We start from the raw sequence: 16,916 nt of genomic DNA on the forward strand, positions 1-16,916 counted from the left end.
ATTCTTTGGGAAAAAAAAAAAAACAACTTAAGTGGTTGAAAGTATAAAAGCCACAGCTTAAAATGGAAAGATTACATATCTAAGCTGAACTCAAGCTCGAAAAACCTATCTGGTATTCATACAATACCCTGGTTTGAATATTCACATGTAAACTACTGCTTTTTTTTTCTATTTAGTCCTAAAATACACATCATTTAAAAATTTAAATTATTTGGAGAATCAGTCCAGCGAAGGAATGAGAATACTTTTTGAAGCGTTTTTGTTGATCGCAAAAAAAAAAAAAAATAGTTTTGTTTCCTGCAGGTGCTCTAGTTAAAGACACAGAATGAAAAATGAAACAGACTCTGAAATTTTTACATTAGAAAGACAGAGTTCTGTTTCTTTTTTCAGGGGAAGAGAGAAATCTTTCATTGCTCAATATTACTTCCTCAGCACCTATAAACAATATGGGGTTCCTGATATGAAAAATCACCGTCTTTGTGACAGGAGTTTTCACCACTCTACAAATCTGGAGCAATCAGGAGGCACTGGAGACTCGGCTCACAAATGAGGAAACACTGCAGCAAAAGCAAGCAATCCCCTCAACCGAGTCCTCAACATAGGGACAGACCACGGGGTTGTTCCCCCCCCCCCCCCGGTTAAATATTTTAGTTACAGGTCTGGTCTTAATTCCTATTTGAAACTAATAAATGTGCCAATCATTTTCACCCTTGGCCCTGCCTCTTGCTAGCAGGTGATGTGAGCAAGTCCCCAGGTCTGACTATGTTATGAAGGACCCGGGACAACGCTTTCTGCCTTGCTGAGCTCTCGGCTTCTGGAGGTTCAAACGAGACGGGGTGACTGTCGTGGAGACCGGGCTCTACCAGAAGGCGTGCCTTGGCACTACCAGCTTCCTTCCAGCCAGAATGCACCAGATTTTCCAAATGCCCAGTTATTTCCCAAAACCCAGGCAAATGCCTGGCCACTGCAAATGCCTCTAGATTCATGTGACAGAGGAGGGACCTTGTTCTCTGAGATTCCTCCTCCTAGTCTTGACTCCTAGTACTGAGGGCTTACCCTGAGCCCGAGATCTTCTTTTGCTGGACTTAATTATTAGTAGTATTTATAAAATATCCACAATATCCATCTTGTCCATACTCTAAGGGCTTCATCGGGGCAAATAATCACTTCTGTTACCTCCAGCATGTGTCCCAGGGCCTGGCATGTAGCAGGAGTTCAACCAATCAGTCAATCCATCAATCACTCCCTGCCCTCAGAGGGAAGAACTATCTGGACGAGAAACTCAACACTGTGAGGGTGGCATTCACAGCAAATAAAATGAAACGAAAATTTTGCTAATTAATGGCAATGAAGAATAAAACTCTGCGCTGGTGACAGCGTAAAACAGGAACTTTCAGATGCTGCCAATAAGGGCACAGACGGCACAACCCTTTGCAAAGCTCAGGCAGCAACATCTACAACAGTACCTGCAGACCCGGACACGTCAGTCACGCGAGGAGAGAACCGAGACGGTAAGGCCCTTTGGAGGAGCCTCTGGCCTGGGAAAGAAGATCCAGGCTCCTACCAAGCTACCCAGACCAACTGCGGAATCATGGGGGGGCCCCTTCCTGTCTCTGAAATTCAGCTTTTTGTTGACACAGTGATAGAATCAACTGATCCCTGGGACTATGGTCAGGTGGGATTTCTACATCAAACACAGAGCGGCTGGCATGGAAGGGAACTCAGAGCTCCTCCAAATCTTAGATGCTAGTTTAGGGCTGACCCAAGTGACTATAAAGGCCCCAAAGTTTCTATTGTTTCTAAGATCTTAATTCCAGAAGACCGACTCCTCCAGATACTCTTCTTGAGAAACAGGAAATAGGGCTTTGGGCCTCCTTCTCTTGGTTGACTACCTTGTCCTATGGTTCAAATGATAAACAAATCTTGTCTCATCCACCAAGGAAGGGCCAAAGACCACCTGGCTTCACTAGATGACCAGTAGCGAGGTGAGGCCCCGCCACTCCTAAGGCCTCGGACAACCACCTTTTATTTCTTTCATTTTATTTCTCTCTATCGGGCTGCTCGAAAGGGTATAAAAACCCTGCCAGCAAACACTGTGCTGGGAAAACCTTCTAAAAACTACCCAAATAATAGAACATCAGAGCTAATCTAATTATAATCAACTAAGTCACAAGTTCCTTAAAAGTTCTTCCTAAAGGAAAATCAATGAGTGCATGATAACTAAAGACGTATTCAGATGGTCATGAGGCATCTCATGGCAACTGTACCTTATGATACTGACCTTGCTCAGGTGTTACAACAGGTCACAAATCATCACAACCACAGAGGATGTAACAGGCATAAAAACTATGCAATCAGGGATCCCTGGGGGGCTCAGCGGTTTAGTGCCTGCCTTAGGCCCAGGGCGTGATCCTGGTGACCTGGGATGGAGTAACATGGGGCTCCCTGCATGGAGCCTGCTTCTCCCTCTGCCTGTGTCCCTGCCCCGCCCCTCCCCTCTGTGTGTCTCCTGAATAAATAAATAAATAAATAAATAAATCTTTAAAAAACAACAACAACAACAACAAAAAAACTATGCAATCCCCGAGCTACCAAGGGTGGGTTCTCACAATAACGTATCCTAAGGTAGCCTCATCTGGTAAGAAGATCAGGTTTGGCACCCTTTCCTTGACCACCGCTTCCTTGGCTTTACGAGTTGCATAAGCATCCCTCTGACGGGGTGCTCACCCTGGAAGCTCATCCTGGACGGTAAGGGACAGCAGGCCCCCGTCCCGAGTCCTCCTTGCTCTGAGTGTCCATTACTGTATTCAGCAGAATACAGTCCCACGGGACATTAATAGGTCCTGTGTTGCGTCAGCAGGCACACTCGTAAAGCGGTTCCCTATTTAGAAAGAGTCATAAATGTGTGTCTTCAATGCAGAACTTGGGAGCTTTTATTCTATCCATAAATCTGTGAATTTTCCAGAGTTGCCTATGATGTGCTAAATTCCCTAACTTATTTTTTTGCAAAGCATGACATCGCGGGCCTGCTGTTCAACAATCCATCCCTTGACCTAGGGCCTCTGCTCTGGGAACCATATTGAGTAATACAATTGCCCTCTCCCATAGCCTCCATCACAATAAGAGCACACCTAATTATTATAAAAGCCTTTGATACTTGATGCTAAGCACCCAGGACTTTTAAACCCGGTCAGATATTTGCTGGAAATGAACCAAAGAAGTACCTACGGTGCAGGGCCCCGTGTACAGCTACATGGCAGCGGGGCTTGGAGAACGTCTGCTTGGAATTAGCAGCACTGAAACCCTTCAGTTTTAGACAATCACAACCTCACCACTCGTGGCCTGATCCCAGACTAGTGCTGCCCGGAGTAGGTTAAGGACCTTTCGATAGATGCAATGAAACGCCGGGACACCTGCACCCCGATGTTTATAGCAGGAACATCCACAATAGCCAGACTGTGGAAGGAGCCTCGGTGTCCATCGACAGGTGATGGATAAAGAAGCTGTGGTCTATGTGTACATGGAATATTCCTCAGCCATTAGAAACGACAAATACCCACCATTTGCTTTGACGTGGATGGAGCTGGAGGGTATTATGCTGAGTGAAATAAGTCAATCGGAGAAGGACAAACATTATATGGTCTCATTCATTCGGGGAATATAAAAAATAATGAAAGGGAATAAAGGGGAAAGGAGAAAAAATGGGTGGGAAATATCAGAAAGGGAGACAGACCATGAGAGACTCCTAACTCTGGGAAACGAACTAGGGGTGGTGGAAGGGGAGGAGGGCAGAGGGTAGGGGTGACTGGGTGACGGGCACTGAGGGGGGCACTTGATGGGATGAGCACTGGGTGTTATTCTGTATGTTGGCAAATTGAACACCAATAAAGAATAAATTTACATTAAAAAATCAACCTTTAGGGAAATCAAAAAAAAAAAAGGACCATTCGATAAACAGCAAATCTTCGAAGATCTCAGAACACGAAGCAGGTCCCGGCATTCTCCTCTCCCATCCTTACCCTTCCACCGTTTATTAGGGCCTCTTCTCGGGTTGGGGTTCAGCTTGCCGCACACGACTTGGATCTGCACACAACCTTCCCTCTCACCCTCATCCCCGCTCCACTTCCCCCCGGTGATCAGGGCCAGCATCACAGGGGGTTGCAGAAGAATAGAATCTATCCCTCAATTCCCTACCAACCCCAAATATTCTCCCGACTCATCTCAGGCTGGGTGAGACCATGACTTCTGGAACTGAATTTAAACCCAAAGACGGAAGAGGGCCTTTATGCACGGGGCCGAGGGCTAAACGCCATTCCGGAGCCTCTGGGACCCCGGCGAACCTCCTCCATCCCAGTAACTTCATGTGAGCACATGAGATCGAATGATTTTTGGTGTCTGGGTTTTCCCTCTTGTGCAATCGGAGAGCACTGTTTTACATTTTTTTATGAATTTTTTGCAAATTTAAAAATGAATGAAATAAAAAGGGGCGACATAGACCTCTGTTACACTATAAAATGATGGTCTGGCTCTTACAGAACGTGAAATCACAGGAAAGCACTTATTTTCGAGCTGAGGTAATAGCAGCATCCAAAGACTATGACAGGATGTGGCCAAATGTCGCCGAAGCGGTCTCTGATGAAGAGGCACAGAACGTCTCTCCTCTTTTCTTTCCAAGGCAGAGTTTGTCTTTGTAGATGGAGACATAAGGGACTAAGGAGGAAAAGTGAGGAGGGAAATGCAGTTTCACCACAGCCGTGAGGCTCTTACGCAAACCTGTCCCTTTCTCCTGGGTTATGGTCCCCACTGCTTCCCCTTCTGGCCCTTTGATTTCCGCACGTGACCTGGACGAGGTTGGACCGACGCAGACTAGGGCTCCTCTGGGTTCCTAATGGGTGAAGGTCCTGCATGGGGACAGCGGCTCCCTGCGAACGGGCTGCAGGGCGCTCCTGCTGCGACGTGTTCCATCACATGGAGCCTAAGTGGTGAGGCAGGCCCGGAGGCGGGGGGGGGGGGGGGGTGGTGGCTGTGCAATGTATTAACATAAAGGAAACCTCAGGCCTCATCTTGTGATTTAAAGAGGAAGTCAGTCAGGACCGGTCTGCATTCGACTTCTAGCAGGGCCCGAGCCCGGCCGTGTTTTGGGTGCAAGCTGTCGCTGACGGGCGAGCAACAGGGTGGCTGTTTCCAAGGGACAGTGAACGGCCCTGAACACGCTGTGCTGCCACCGGGGTCCCCGAGACCAGCACGCGGGCGCCGGGCACGGCGCCTCCGCCCCCCAGAGCCGCAGCCACAGAGGGAGCTGTCCCTGGGACAGACCCGGAGCCGCGACCCGGGCTTGCTCTCTGCCGGTGGCTCTCTGGTGCCGAGACATGCAGTGGGATCACTTATTATACCAAGGTCTCATTTTTTTTTTTTTACACTAACCGAAATCCAGCGGCTCTAATGGCCAAGGAAATTGGATAAATTTAAAATAAAAATATATTACTTGCTCTTGCATAACATGAATTTCAGTGAAAATAGCTTGAACTAGGATTGTTTACCCAGAATGAGTTCCCCCCCCGGCTCCGCCCCCTGAGCTGGAGGACACATGTGCATCACAGCACACATGTACCGTGGCCCGGTGAAGGCCTGGGGCTCTGCCGAGGCCAACGCCCCGGAGCAGAGTTCGTCCCTGGCCAGCCGCTCCGGCCGCGTCGGCCCGAAACCGAAGACGAAGCTGCCTTCATGCCTGGTTCGGGGCGCACAGCCCGGCCTGAGAGCCCAGGCCCCGACGGGCGCCCCCTCAGACAGGCTCCTCATCACAAGCCCCGGGAAGTCTCCGGGGACAATTTATCTTCCGTGGTCTTTTGTCTTTAAATGCAAATGGTAGATAATTGAGCTTAAGTGGGGAAAAAAAAAATCAGGGAGTGAGCCCCTCGGACTCTCCTGGATTCTGAAACCAGGGACAATGCGGAAGGGGATGCGAATGAGCCTTAAAAATCCTTAAAATCTAGAAGTATATATATATTCCCCAAATGAATGAGACCATATAATGTTTGTCCTTCTCCGATTGACTTATAAAAAAGTAGTGAAAGGGAATAAAGGGGAAAGGAGAAAAAATGGGTAGGAAATATCAGAAAAGGAGACAGACCATGAAGACTCCTAACTCTGGGAAATGAACTAGGGGTGGTGGAAGGCGAGGAGGGCGGGGGGTGGGAGTGACTGGGTGACGGGCACTGAGGGGGGCACTTGACGGGATGAGCACTGGGTGTTATTCTGTATGTTGGCAAATTGAGCACCAATAAAAAATAAATTTATATTAAAAAAATTTAGAAGTAAGCGCAGCGTCAGCTTATTCGCTGGCTTTTAGCTAAGCAGCGGCGCTAGGAGAGTGGTGGGCAAGGGGCACAGCCGCCGGGGCAGGTGGGGCAGCAATGGGGTGCAAGGGCCCGGGGGACACAGGACACGGGGGGGGGAGGGCGCTCCCAGGACACCAGGCCCCGCTCCGCTGCCCCTTACCTCCAGCAGCGGCCGGGCGCTGTCGTGGACAGACAGGATATGTGTCACCTTATTCTTGCTCAATTGCTCTGCGTCTCTGGCATCTGTCACAGAAGAAGGGAGATGACCATTTTATTCTTCTCCGCAAGTTAATGACTCGGAAAGTTCAGCCAGGTAAAAAGTACAAAACGCCTTGCCTATTTCTTTCTAGAAACTCCATAATTGACCATACCCAGAATAATCCAGGCCTAGGGAATTTAGGACTATTGCTTTAACGAATTTTGCAGATAACTTATTTCGGATTCTCAGATATTTTTTTTTTTGATAGAAAGTGGTCACCGGAAACTTGAAATGTATTTAGATCGGTAAACATCATGATCATTGTTGTTGCTGTTTATTCTTTTTTTTTTAAGATTTTATTTATTTGAGAGAGAGAGAGTGAGAGAGAGAGAGAGCATGATGGGTGGAGAGGGACAGGGAGAGGGACACAGACATTTAGTCTTTTATTGGGAACATTAACTATAAAATTGACATATATTAATATTTAAAAATTACCTCTTAGTGATCAATAATCTAAGTTAAAATCAAATACAAAAGACCCACTTACTATATAAGACATAGGAACCTGCCAGGAATGACTTTACCCTAATGTCAAAGGCAGGGATGGGTTTAAATGCAGATTAGAGGGGCGTCTCGGGCGCTCAGCAGTTGAGCATCTGCCTCCGGCTCAGGGCGTGACCCCGGGGTCCTGGGATCGAGTCCCGCATCAGGGTCCCTGCATGGAGCCTACTTCTCCCTCTGCCTGTGTCTCTGCCTCTCTCTGTGTCTCTCAGGAATAAATAAAATCTTTAAAAAAAATACAGATTAGACGGTGGCTTATAACACCTACAATTCACTTCAGGGCTAAACTAAAAAATGGAACATTTTCTGGAAATCCCAAACAGAATGAATTACCAGTTGGCTATTAGATTATCTGCATATGAAACTAAGGAGACACCAAGGCTTACATTCCCTTCTAATGCTCCTACTGATGCTGCAGAAGAAAGACTCAATGAATCTCCTCAAGTTGAAACCTTTCTGCTAATTTACCAAACAGGGTCCAGCCAGAAACAGCTCCCCCACGCCCATGTCCTGACCCCGGAGGAACTTTTTTAAATGATAGTGGGTAAAATGGACTGAGTCAAATATTTATTTGTAGAAACATAATAAAGACAAACACACATACAGGGGGAAAACCGCTATAAGGAATTAGCTCCAACAGTGACAATCTTGAAAAGATGGAATTGCAAGTGTTTTTAAAAAAATTTTAATAGCTTTTCTGGTATATTCAACACAAGAGGTTCTTTCAGTTTAACACACCTATGAACCAAGTGGGAGCTCCACCTTAGGTCAAGGTCTACGGCAAGGCTGAAGTATCTGCAGGCTTTTTTTTTAAAGATAGATAGATGATAGATAGATAGATAGATAGATAGATAGATAGATAGATAGATAATTGATAGATGGATAGATAGATGATAGATAGATAGATAGATAGATAGATAATTGATAGATGGATGGATAGATTGATTCATTGGGGTGGGGGATGGGCAGAGGAAGAAAAGCGGGCTCTCCTCTGAGTACAGAGCCTGAGGATGCTGGGCTGGATCTCATGACCCTAAGAGGAATCTGCAGCTTTAAGAAGCCTTGATGATCATGTAGAGACTGAAAAACTTTCCCAAACATTCTGCAATAAACATGTACCATTTAAAGTCAGAAAAAAATATTTTTAATTTATTTATTCATGAGAGACACACAGAGAGGGGCAGAGACACAGGCAGAGGGAGAAGCAGGCACCATGCAGGGAGCCCGACGTGGGATTCGATCCCCGGACCCTGGGGTCACGCCCTGAGCCGAAGGCAGATGCTCAACCGCTGAGCCCCCCAGGGGCCCCAGAAAAAAATCTTTAAGAGTGAAATTAAAGTGTTGTTTTAAGGCTTTCTTCATGTCTCCAACCATCTCAAGCTTCCAACTCGGAGGCGCACAGCAGCCATTTCGCCCTATATATGGGGACTCAGCCTGAACACCGCCTGCCACCCCGTCCCACAACTATCCTAAGTTTTGGCATCAGTAAGTTTGATTTGAACAGGAACTGGAATCACTTAGGATCCCACTGGCAGCAGCTTTCACTTCTCACCGAAAGACAACGTGCCCCGGTGCCACCAGCATCTGTGTTCTGGCCAAGTGGAGAAGCAGGACGGAGCTAGAGCCTTCGCCGCCGCAGGAGAACCCGGAGGCAGGTGGGGCAGCGGCGGAGTGCCAAAGCGGCCTCCTGACTGTCTGTCTTCTGGATTCTGAGCCTGCCACGGACTTGAATTTCAAAGATTTGTTCAAATATACTTTTTCGGGCAGCCAGGGTGGCTCGGAGGTTTAGTGCCTGCCTTCAGCCCAGGGCCTGATCCTGGAGTCCCGGGATCGAGTCCCCCGTCAGGCTCCCTGCATGGAGCCTGCTTCTCCCTCTGCCTGTGTCTCTGCCTCTCTCTCTCTCTGTGTGTGTCTCTCATGAATAAATAAATAAAATCTTTTAAATAAATAAATAAGTAAATAAATAAACTTTTTCCTTTTTTATCAACGGTTTTCTTGAGATAAATTATGTGCCATAAATTCACTCTTTTAAAGGGTATGATCCAATGGTCTTTAGTATCTTCAAAGCTGTTTAGCCATCACTGAGATCTAACACATTTTGTCACCTCATAAATCCACTTTCATAACACATTAAAATAAACAGAAAAAGTAGCTTGGTAAGAAAAGTATACATTCTTGAATACAGAAGAGCACCCGACGTCACAAATGAGACCACAGACTGTAGGGCTCCAAAGGACGCAGAAGAACTCTTGGACTCTGTCCCCCTCTCTAGCTTATCATAGTGCTGTCTCTACTGATGCCCGACTCTGGGATTACCCTACCCCGTAAGCCCCGTAAGCACAGGCTCTATTTATTAGGGAGGACGTAACGTGCTTAATCAACATTTCTGGATGATGGTATTGGACCTCTTCTTCTTTCGGACGACAAGTTCTTGGTGGTTCTGGATGACCGCCTACAACCACGGGCACCGCGTAACCAGCCATGAACGCGGCTGTAGGACACGACCGGGGGTGGGCAGCGTCCTCACATGCACGCAGGCGAGCCTGCAGGGCTCACACCAGCTCTCCTTGGGCACAAAATCAAAGGGCGGAACTTAGTCCCTTGCTGCTCCAACCCGGGGCTGCCGCCGGCGGCCTGGCCTCCCCTGGGAACCCCCTGGAAACGCAGACTTCCCAGCCCACGATGTGATCAGAGCCCACATCTGCAGAAGAACCCCAGGAGGCAGTGTGCGCGGTTCACGGGAGCCCTGCAGGGCCTCCAGGGAAGGAGCTACTAGTGGGTGCCAGTGGTGTCTCTTCCCCACCACGCCACTTTAATGCCATTTCTAAGCCAGAAAACAACCCATCGCCACTTGCAGCATCATTAGTGCAACAGGATTAATAAAACCAACAGGAAGATTACAAGTTAGAATTCACACGGAAAAAAACCTAGAAGAATATACACTGGCCGTGGTTATCTCGGGGTGTAGAGTTTGGGCAAGTTTTCGCTCTATTTAATATATTTCTATCACAATCGAAGTTTTAAAATTTTAATTTTCACTGATGAGCCCACATTACTTTTATCACCAGGAAAAGAAAAATTTTAAGAACAACTCTTCACAAAATTCAACATAAATTACCTTAGTAAGTGAAGCAGTCAGCCCTTCGTGGGTAAAGCAGCTAACCACAGTCTTTTCCTCTTTCTGCCACTATCTCCCCCGGCCCCTGGACTCCTGCCCACTCCTGCTGCCTCACGTGGCCTCCAGGAGAAGCAAATGTCATTTTTACACAGCGGGAGCACTGAAATAGAAACACCTACTTGACCCCTCTCCCTTGCTGTTGCACGTTCCCTCGGCGGAGACCCCATCCACCACTGGTAAGACTTCGCTAAGGGAGTAAGTGGATTCCTGGAAGATACCGTCTTCCCACAGCAAAGTGGCAGCCACGTGCTTCCTCAGGAAGGGGAATTGGTGCTGTTGATCTTGTGTTGATACAGAAGATGTGCAGGGGTAACCAGTCCTTGGATGGGGAATATGCTAGAGTGGCCACGGGAAATACACAACCCAGCAAAGTCAAGTAGGATTCTAAGTAAAATCATCAAAAATGGAATATTCCTCAGCCATTAGAAATGACAAATACCCACCATTTGCTTCGACGTGGATGGAACTGGAGGGTATGATGCTGAGTGAAATAAGTCAATCGGAGAAGGGCAAACATTATATGGTCTCATTCATTTGGGGAATATAAATAATAGTGAAAGGGAATAGAAGGGAAGGGAGAAGAAATGGGTAGGAAATATCAGAAAGGGAGACAGAACATGAAGACTCCTAACTCTGGGAAATGAACTAGGGGTGGTGGAAGGGGAGGAGAGCGGGGGGTGGGGGTGAATGGGTGACGGGCACTGAGGTGGGCACTTGACGGGATGAGCACGGGGTGTTATTCTATATGTTGGCAAATTGAACACCAATAAAAAATAAATTTATTATTTTAAAAAATCATCAAAAAAAATATAGGAAGAAGTACCGGAGAATAATACCACCAACGCAAGCACTCTAGAAAAACAGATATTTGGCAGGAAAGAACTTCTTTGGGGATGCCTTCCCAATCCTCAGAGCATCTGCTACACTGACCTGTGGACTCAACGGCGTGGCCATACAGGGTGAGAGAAGGAGGAAAGGGGGCAAAGAAGAAGGTCTCTATTAAGGTGATAAATCCCAGAGTCATACGTTATCATACGCTGCAATAGCTGCCAGGGTCGTAAATCAGCTGTTAGTGTGTTCGACCTTTAAGTGGGCACATTTTCAGCCTGGGCAGTTCCTACTTACTTCCTTCTTCACCAAACGTGGGCTCTGACATTTACTGGTGTCGACCTTGGGCAAGCTCTTCGGTGCCTTACTTTTCTCACCCTTGATTTGGGGAAATGGTAAGAGAGCCACCTCAGAGGTCTGCTGGAAATGCTACATGATATAAAATGCTTACGGTAGTGCTAGGCCCACATGGAGCAAATATTATTGTCGCCAACATTATTGGTATTATCACCGGGACCAGATGAAGTCTCAATGCCGCGGTGTGGGCGTCAGTCTCCATCACCTCTGAATGTTTCCAAATACTCGCTTACTTCAAGACGCCTGACTTCAGCTCTTGTTTCCACCACCTGATGCTCGTTACTATTCATCATGAAGCCCCCTTAGGCTAAGCCAAAAGCAGAGCACCAAAGATTAGTGTTGAGGCTAACACCAGGTCAGCCTTATCTGAACAACTGGGGGACCACCACTGGGAAGCACGGCCATTGTCACTGGCAGACAGAGCAAGAGCTCTGAGATCTCAGACATGTCTCTGTGGACATCGCCAGTACACACGTGGGCTGTGGGCTTGTTTCCCACATTTCTAGAATTTGTGGGCACCATCAAACAAAGAGGGCTTCTCCTGTTTTGGAACCTGCCAACTTGTGAGGCAGCAGATAACCTCCCCCCCTTGGTCGCAGGGCAAGCCCTGCTCTTCAAGACTCGACTCCCATCGCCCCTCCTGGCTGCAAGCTAAGGCACCTGGACATGGGGGGTGGGGAGATGGGGTCTCATCAAAGACCAGGCTGCAGAACCCGAGTTGCTTCATGGGTTTTTCTCTAGGTGGAAATGACCAGATGTTGGAAAATGGTTTGTGATTCACTGCAAGTTTAAATTAGAAGAAGAAAGAAGAAGAAAGAAGAAGAAGAAGAAGAAGAAGAAGAAGAAGAAGAAGAAGAAGAAGAAGAAGAAAAGAAGAAGAAGAAAAGAAGAAGAAGAAGAAGAAGAAGAAGACTCAGCCGCCGTCCGCATCCTCCTCGCCGTATTATAGAGGAGGGAGGATTCGACTGCCCTCCTCCTGCCTCCTCCTCCTCCTCCTCCTCCCCTCCTCCCCCTCCACCTCCTCCTTCCTCCCTCCGGCCTCGTCGCTCTCCTCCTCCTCCTCCCCATCCTCTCTTCCGACCTCCTCCCCTTCCTCCTCCTCCTCCTCCTCCCCCCCTTTCTTCTCTCCTGTCGGCGTCTCCTTCTCCTCATCCTACTAAACCAGATTTCACGCCCCCCCCCAGTCGCGTGCCATCCTCCTTCCTTTCTTTCTTGTTCTTGCTGTGTCTGTGTTCTTCTGCCTGGCCCCCTCCCCGATGTCGCTTTTTCTTTCTTCCTCTCCACAGCTCCGCCAGGTGCCCTTCAGCCCCGAGCCCCTGGAACCAAGGCCAGGGTGGCAGGGCCAATCCACAGTGCACAAAAATGAGGATCTCTCAGAAAGTTAAAACATTTTTTTCCCCATTAATTTTTCTTTTTACATTTTTGCACAGGTGGTCGTGTCCCGGTAGGCATGGATTATCTTTCATTTAAAAAGAACAGAAAGCGGCTTAATGCAACATCAAGGTGAAGCACACGTGACAGCTGGGTTCAGTGTCCGGAGCAGCCGTGGTCCCTTCACCCCGGCCCCTGGCACCTGCTAGCCGAGGCGACCAGCGCCCACTGCCTGTCTGGCCGGCGTGGGGCCATATGAGCACCTGCTTCCTCCTGCAACCGCCTGAAGTAGGCTGTGGCCCCCCCTGCGCAGACAGAGAGGGGCAGGAGGGCCTGACACCCACCACCGGCCACGTCCAGACACCGAATGGCGCTCTGGCCGCACTGCCTGGCCCACCCTCCCCAGGGCCCCTTGCGTGTCCAGGCCGTGAAGCGTGTCTGGGGCCACACCGGCTACGCGGCAGTGGATTCCAGGGCAGACCGCCTCCCAGCTTCCCTTCGGGGCAGGACCGGCTCCCCCGTCCCATTCCTGCTCCTCCTCACTCGGAGCCCCTGAGCACCCCAGCGTGCACCCACGACACTCCCGGCACATGGAACAAGCTTCTGGAATGAGCGAGTGAATTCGCAGGCAGTGCGCGGAGAGCACGGCCTCCTTCCAGCTTCTCGTCCGTCTGCTGCACCTCCATGCCTTTGCTTCGGGTTAAGTCTTCCACCTCGTGCTTAATAAATGTCTCGTGAATTAATAAGTGAGTAAAATATGCCACATACGAGGTCAGAATAACCGGAGACAGTGAAGAAGCATCAAACACCCGAGCAAGGAGCGGTACAGGGTGGAGAACTCGAGTGGGCCAAACCCACAGCAAGAATCCAGAAGCCGCGAGGGGTTCCCAAGCCACGGAATACTTAGGAAACAGGCACGGATTGTAGTACAAAGAGTCTTAAAATGTGCCTTAAAATTGCGCACCTGTGGGATCCCTGGGTGGTTCAGCGGTTTGACGCCTGCCTTCCGCCCAGGGCGAGATCTTGGGGTCCCGGGATCGAGTCCTGTGTCGGGCTCCCTGCATGGAGCCTGCTTCTCCCTCTGCCTGTCTCTCTCTCTCTCTCTCTCTCTCTCTCTCTCTCTCTGTCTACCGCGAATAAATAAATAAAATCTTTAAAAAAAATTGTGCACCCATGACCTTCTAGAAGAAAGTAACCCACTACGAATAAGGATAAAACTTTCATAAACTGTTGGCAGAAGTACTGAGGTGGGTGGACATTCATTACAAGCTTTAATTTGTAAACACTTCCACGTAGCAATTCCACTTCTAAAAATGTACCCCGAAGTCTGTTCTCAAGCCCAAAGACACCCCCCGTCTTCATGAAAGCAGTTAACTCCCTAAGTAACCCCAAAAGGTGGTTGCTCTCCACTGCATCCCAGTACTACAGCTAACCCACCGCAAAGCACTCGCTGCTTTTTCAGAACTACAAGGCTTACTAATTTAGGAACTCCTGTACTATTTTTAAAATGTTCTAGTAGCAATTAGCAGCTGTCAGCTCCCTGGGCTCAGCTCTCTCTGAGGCCAGTAAACAGCGCCAGGAGCCCAACGGGGCGGTGGGAAGACCAGAGGAGGAAACAAACATTATGCAGAGAAATAGAAAAGATCAGCAGGGTGCGTCTTCTCGTTCAATGCGGTTTCTCCCGAAGCATTTTTTGTTGATCAGTGTGTACAGAACCTAAAATCTTCTGGGCTGTTCCTACCTATGTTTTATTAGTTCCTCATGTGCTATTTTAGTACAGTTTAGTCTACAAAGGTGTCCCTTTTCTGAGGGTTTTAATGAGTAAACATAGCATGCTACATAGTATTTATTTATTTATTTATTTATTTTTATTTATTTATTTTTTAGCAGTTCAGAATTATTTTGGGCAGAGAAAACCTGATACAGATTCACAGGGAAACAGACACGCAGTGGTGGGACCTCACAGTTAAGTGATTGGTAGATGTGGTCACCGTCTGACTACAAGACATAGGTGGTCTTTCATGCGTATTTTAGTAGCTACCTCAATGGTTAGTTTCGTATGACATTAAAGTAATCGAAAATACATTAGAAAAAAAAAAAGAGATGGTTTGTATAGACGATTGGAACCTGAACTCAAATTTAGGGGCAATCTGAAAACAGACAGGAATGTGTTCTCACTTGTTCTAGCCGGGGGACCTCCAGATGCCTACGAGGAGTCTGGCTCTCTGCAGCAGACAGCCTTGTTTCGGCAAGTTCCCCAGGTCTTCTCCGTCCTCTCAAGGATACACATCTCCAGGGGTTGAGGGGTTGGGCACAAGTCCGAGGGCCCCACAGGGCACCTGGACCAAAGCAGTGGCCTTGTCCAGATCAGACACTAGGCTCTGAGCCGATCCCTTGGCCCAATCATGCTTGATTCCGCCTCTGGTGGGAGCAGCCCAAAACGGACATCGACAGACGGAAGGAGAAACCCCACACGCCTGGACAGCCAGCCCTGAAGAGGAGGCAGACCCTGGCCCGCCCTGCCATCCCAACCCACAGGACGCTCGGTGAAACAGCTGCGCCCTAAAGGACCCGCTGCATGCAGGACTCCCCTCGTCGAGGCCGCTGAGAGCCAAACTCAGACCAGAAAGTGGAGGGGGTTCCAGGGCCCCGGGGGGCGGGGGGAGGTAGTTAGTGCTCAACGGGGTCAGAGCTTCAGTTTGGGATGATGAGGAGCTCTGGAGGCGGGGGCTGCGCCGCGGCGTGCACACACCTGGGTATGGCTACGGGCGGTATGAACAGCACACTGCACATCACGCGTGTTTTACCCCCAAACGAGGAAAGGGAACTCACCTTTGAAGTTGCCGATGTAGAGGCCTGGCAGGATCTGCGGGGAGACAGAGCACACGTGAGAGTCGCAGCCCCAACTGCCGGGGCCCCCACCGCCCCCCACCCCAGCCAGCCTAGGACCCAGCATCCGCTCCCCCATGGGAGCCCCGACCCTGAGGACCAGGACCAGCTGGCGTCCCTCACGGACCCCTCATGCTCCCTGGCATTCAGAGTCCAGTGCCACCCCAGGGTCGGGCCTCCGTCCCTCCCGGCCACCCATCCCCTCCACCCCTGCTCTGCTCCGCCTATCCCCCAGCTCCAGCAAAGCTCGCCGTGCTGGGGTCCCTGCGTCCCGCAGCTGAGGTCCCGCTGCCCCGGCCCCCAGGCCCTAGCTCTGGCCCACACTCTGGAGACGCCCCGTCCCGAGCCCAGAGCCTGGGGCAGGCCCTGGTCTCAGCACCCAACGTCCTGGGTACCCCAGCAGCGCTATGTCACAGGGGGCGGCTAGGTACGGGGGGTGTCTCCCCTGCCAGACTGGAAAGCCCTGGACAGCACAGCAGTCGCAACCTGTCCTTGGATGCTGTGCACGCAGCTCTGGCCCAGGGCTCCCCGACTACCACGCAGGAGGGGTTGCTGAGTGCAGGGTGAGCTGGCCAAAGGCGCAAGTCAATAAAAACAGACACTCGCCCCAGAGCGTCCGGTTCTCCTAAGGCACAGGTTCTCAGATGAGACAACCCAGTAGAGTCACCGGGGGCTGTTAAAACTCCAATTTCTGGACAACGCACAGCCCTAGCCCCCACACAGAACGACTCCATAGGGCTGAGGTAAGGACCAGGGGTGCGTCTCTCACAAGCAACCCCCCACCTTGCAAAATACAAAGCTAATTGTTAGCCTGCCACGACTTTGTATGGAGAGTCTTAAATTCAAATACGGACACTGCTTTGCAGGCTGCCTCACCCGGCAGGTTTCAGGTGCAGGCAGCATGCGGGCCCCTGCAGACCCCTGGTGCCCTGTGACAGCCTCCCATCGGTGCTACCGCCCACATCCCGCCCGGCCCCATCTGTCCCATACTCCCTATTTTTTAGCCATTCCCATCAAGGAAGCAGCAGGCCTTAAGGTCTTTCACGTGCATGGATTTCTTTGAGCGTCTTCCTGACAAGCAGCCGTCTTGCTAAAACTTGGTGGCATCTGTGCAAGTCACTGCAAGGGGACTGCAGCCTGCTGGAGCTCGGTAACACCAGGTCTGGGCCGAGCCTCCGGGCTGCGGTGGGGAGGG

At 49.6% G+C, this 16,916-nt stretch overlaps 1 protein-coding gene across 2 annotated transcripts in view; it reads right to left on the bottom strand.

Annotated features, from left to right (window-relative positions):
- DUSP22 (dual specificity phosphatase 22) overlaps positions 1-16,916 on the bottom strand; it is a 57,047-nt gene that overhangs the window by 29,025 nt on the left and 11,106 nt on the right. For both annotated transcript variants that reach the window (XM_055322956.1, XM_055322955.1), the window contains exons 2-3: positions 15,665-15,698; positions 6,499-6,581 (exon numbers count right to left, since the gene is read on the bottom strand). In XM_055322956.1, coding sequence (XP_055178931.1) covers positions 6,499-6,581; positions 15,665-15,698 — 117 coding nt within the window. The remainder of the gene's footprint in view (positions 1-6,498; positions 6,582-15,664; positions 15,699-16,916) is intronic.

This window comes from Nyctereutes procyonoides, unplaced genomic scaffold, assembly GCF_905146905.1.
Source record: "Nyctereutes procyonoides isolate TBG_1078 unplaced genomic scaffold, NYPRO_anot_genome, whole genome shotgun sequence".
Lineage (NCBI taxonomy): Eukaryota > Metazoa > Chordata > Mammalia > Carnivora > Canidae > Nyctereutes > Nyctereutes procyonoides.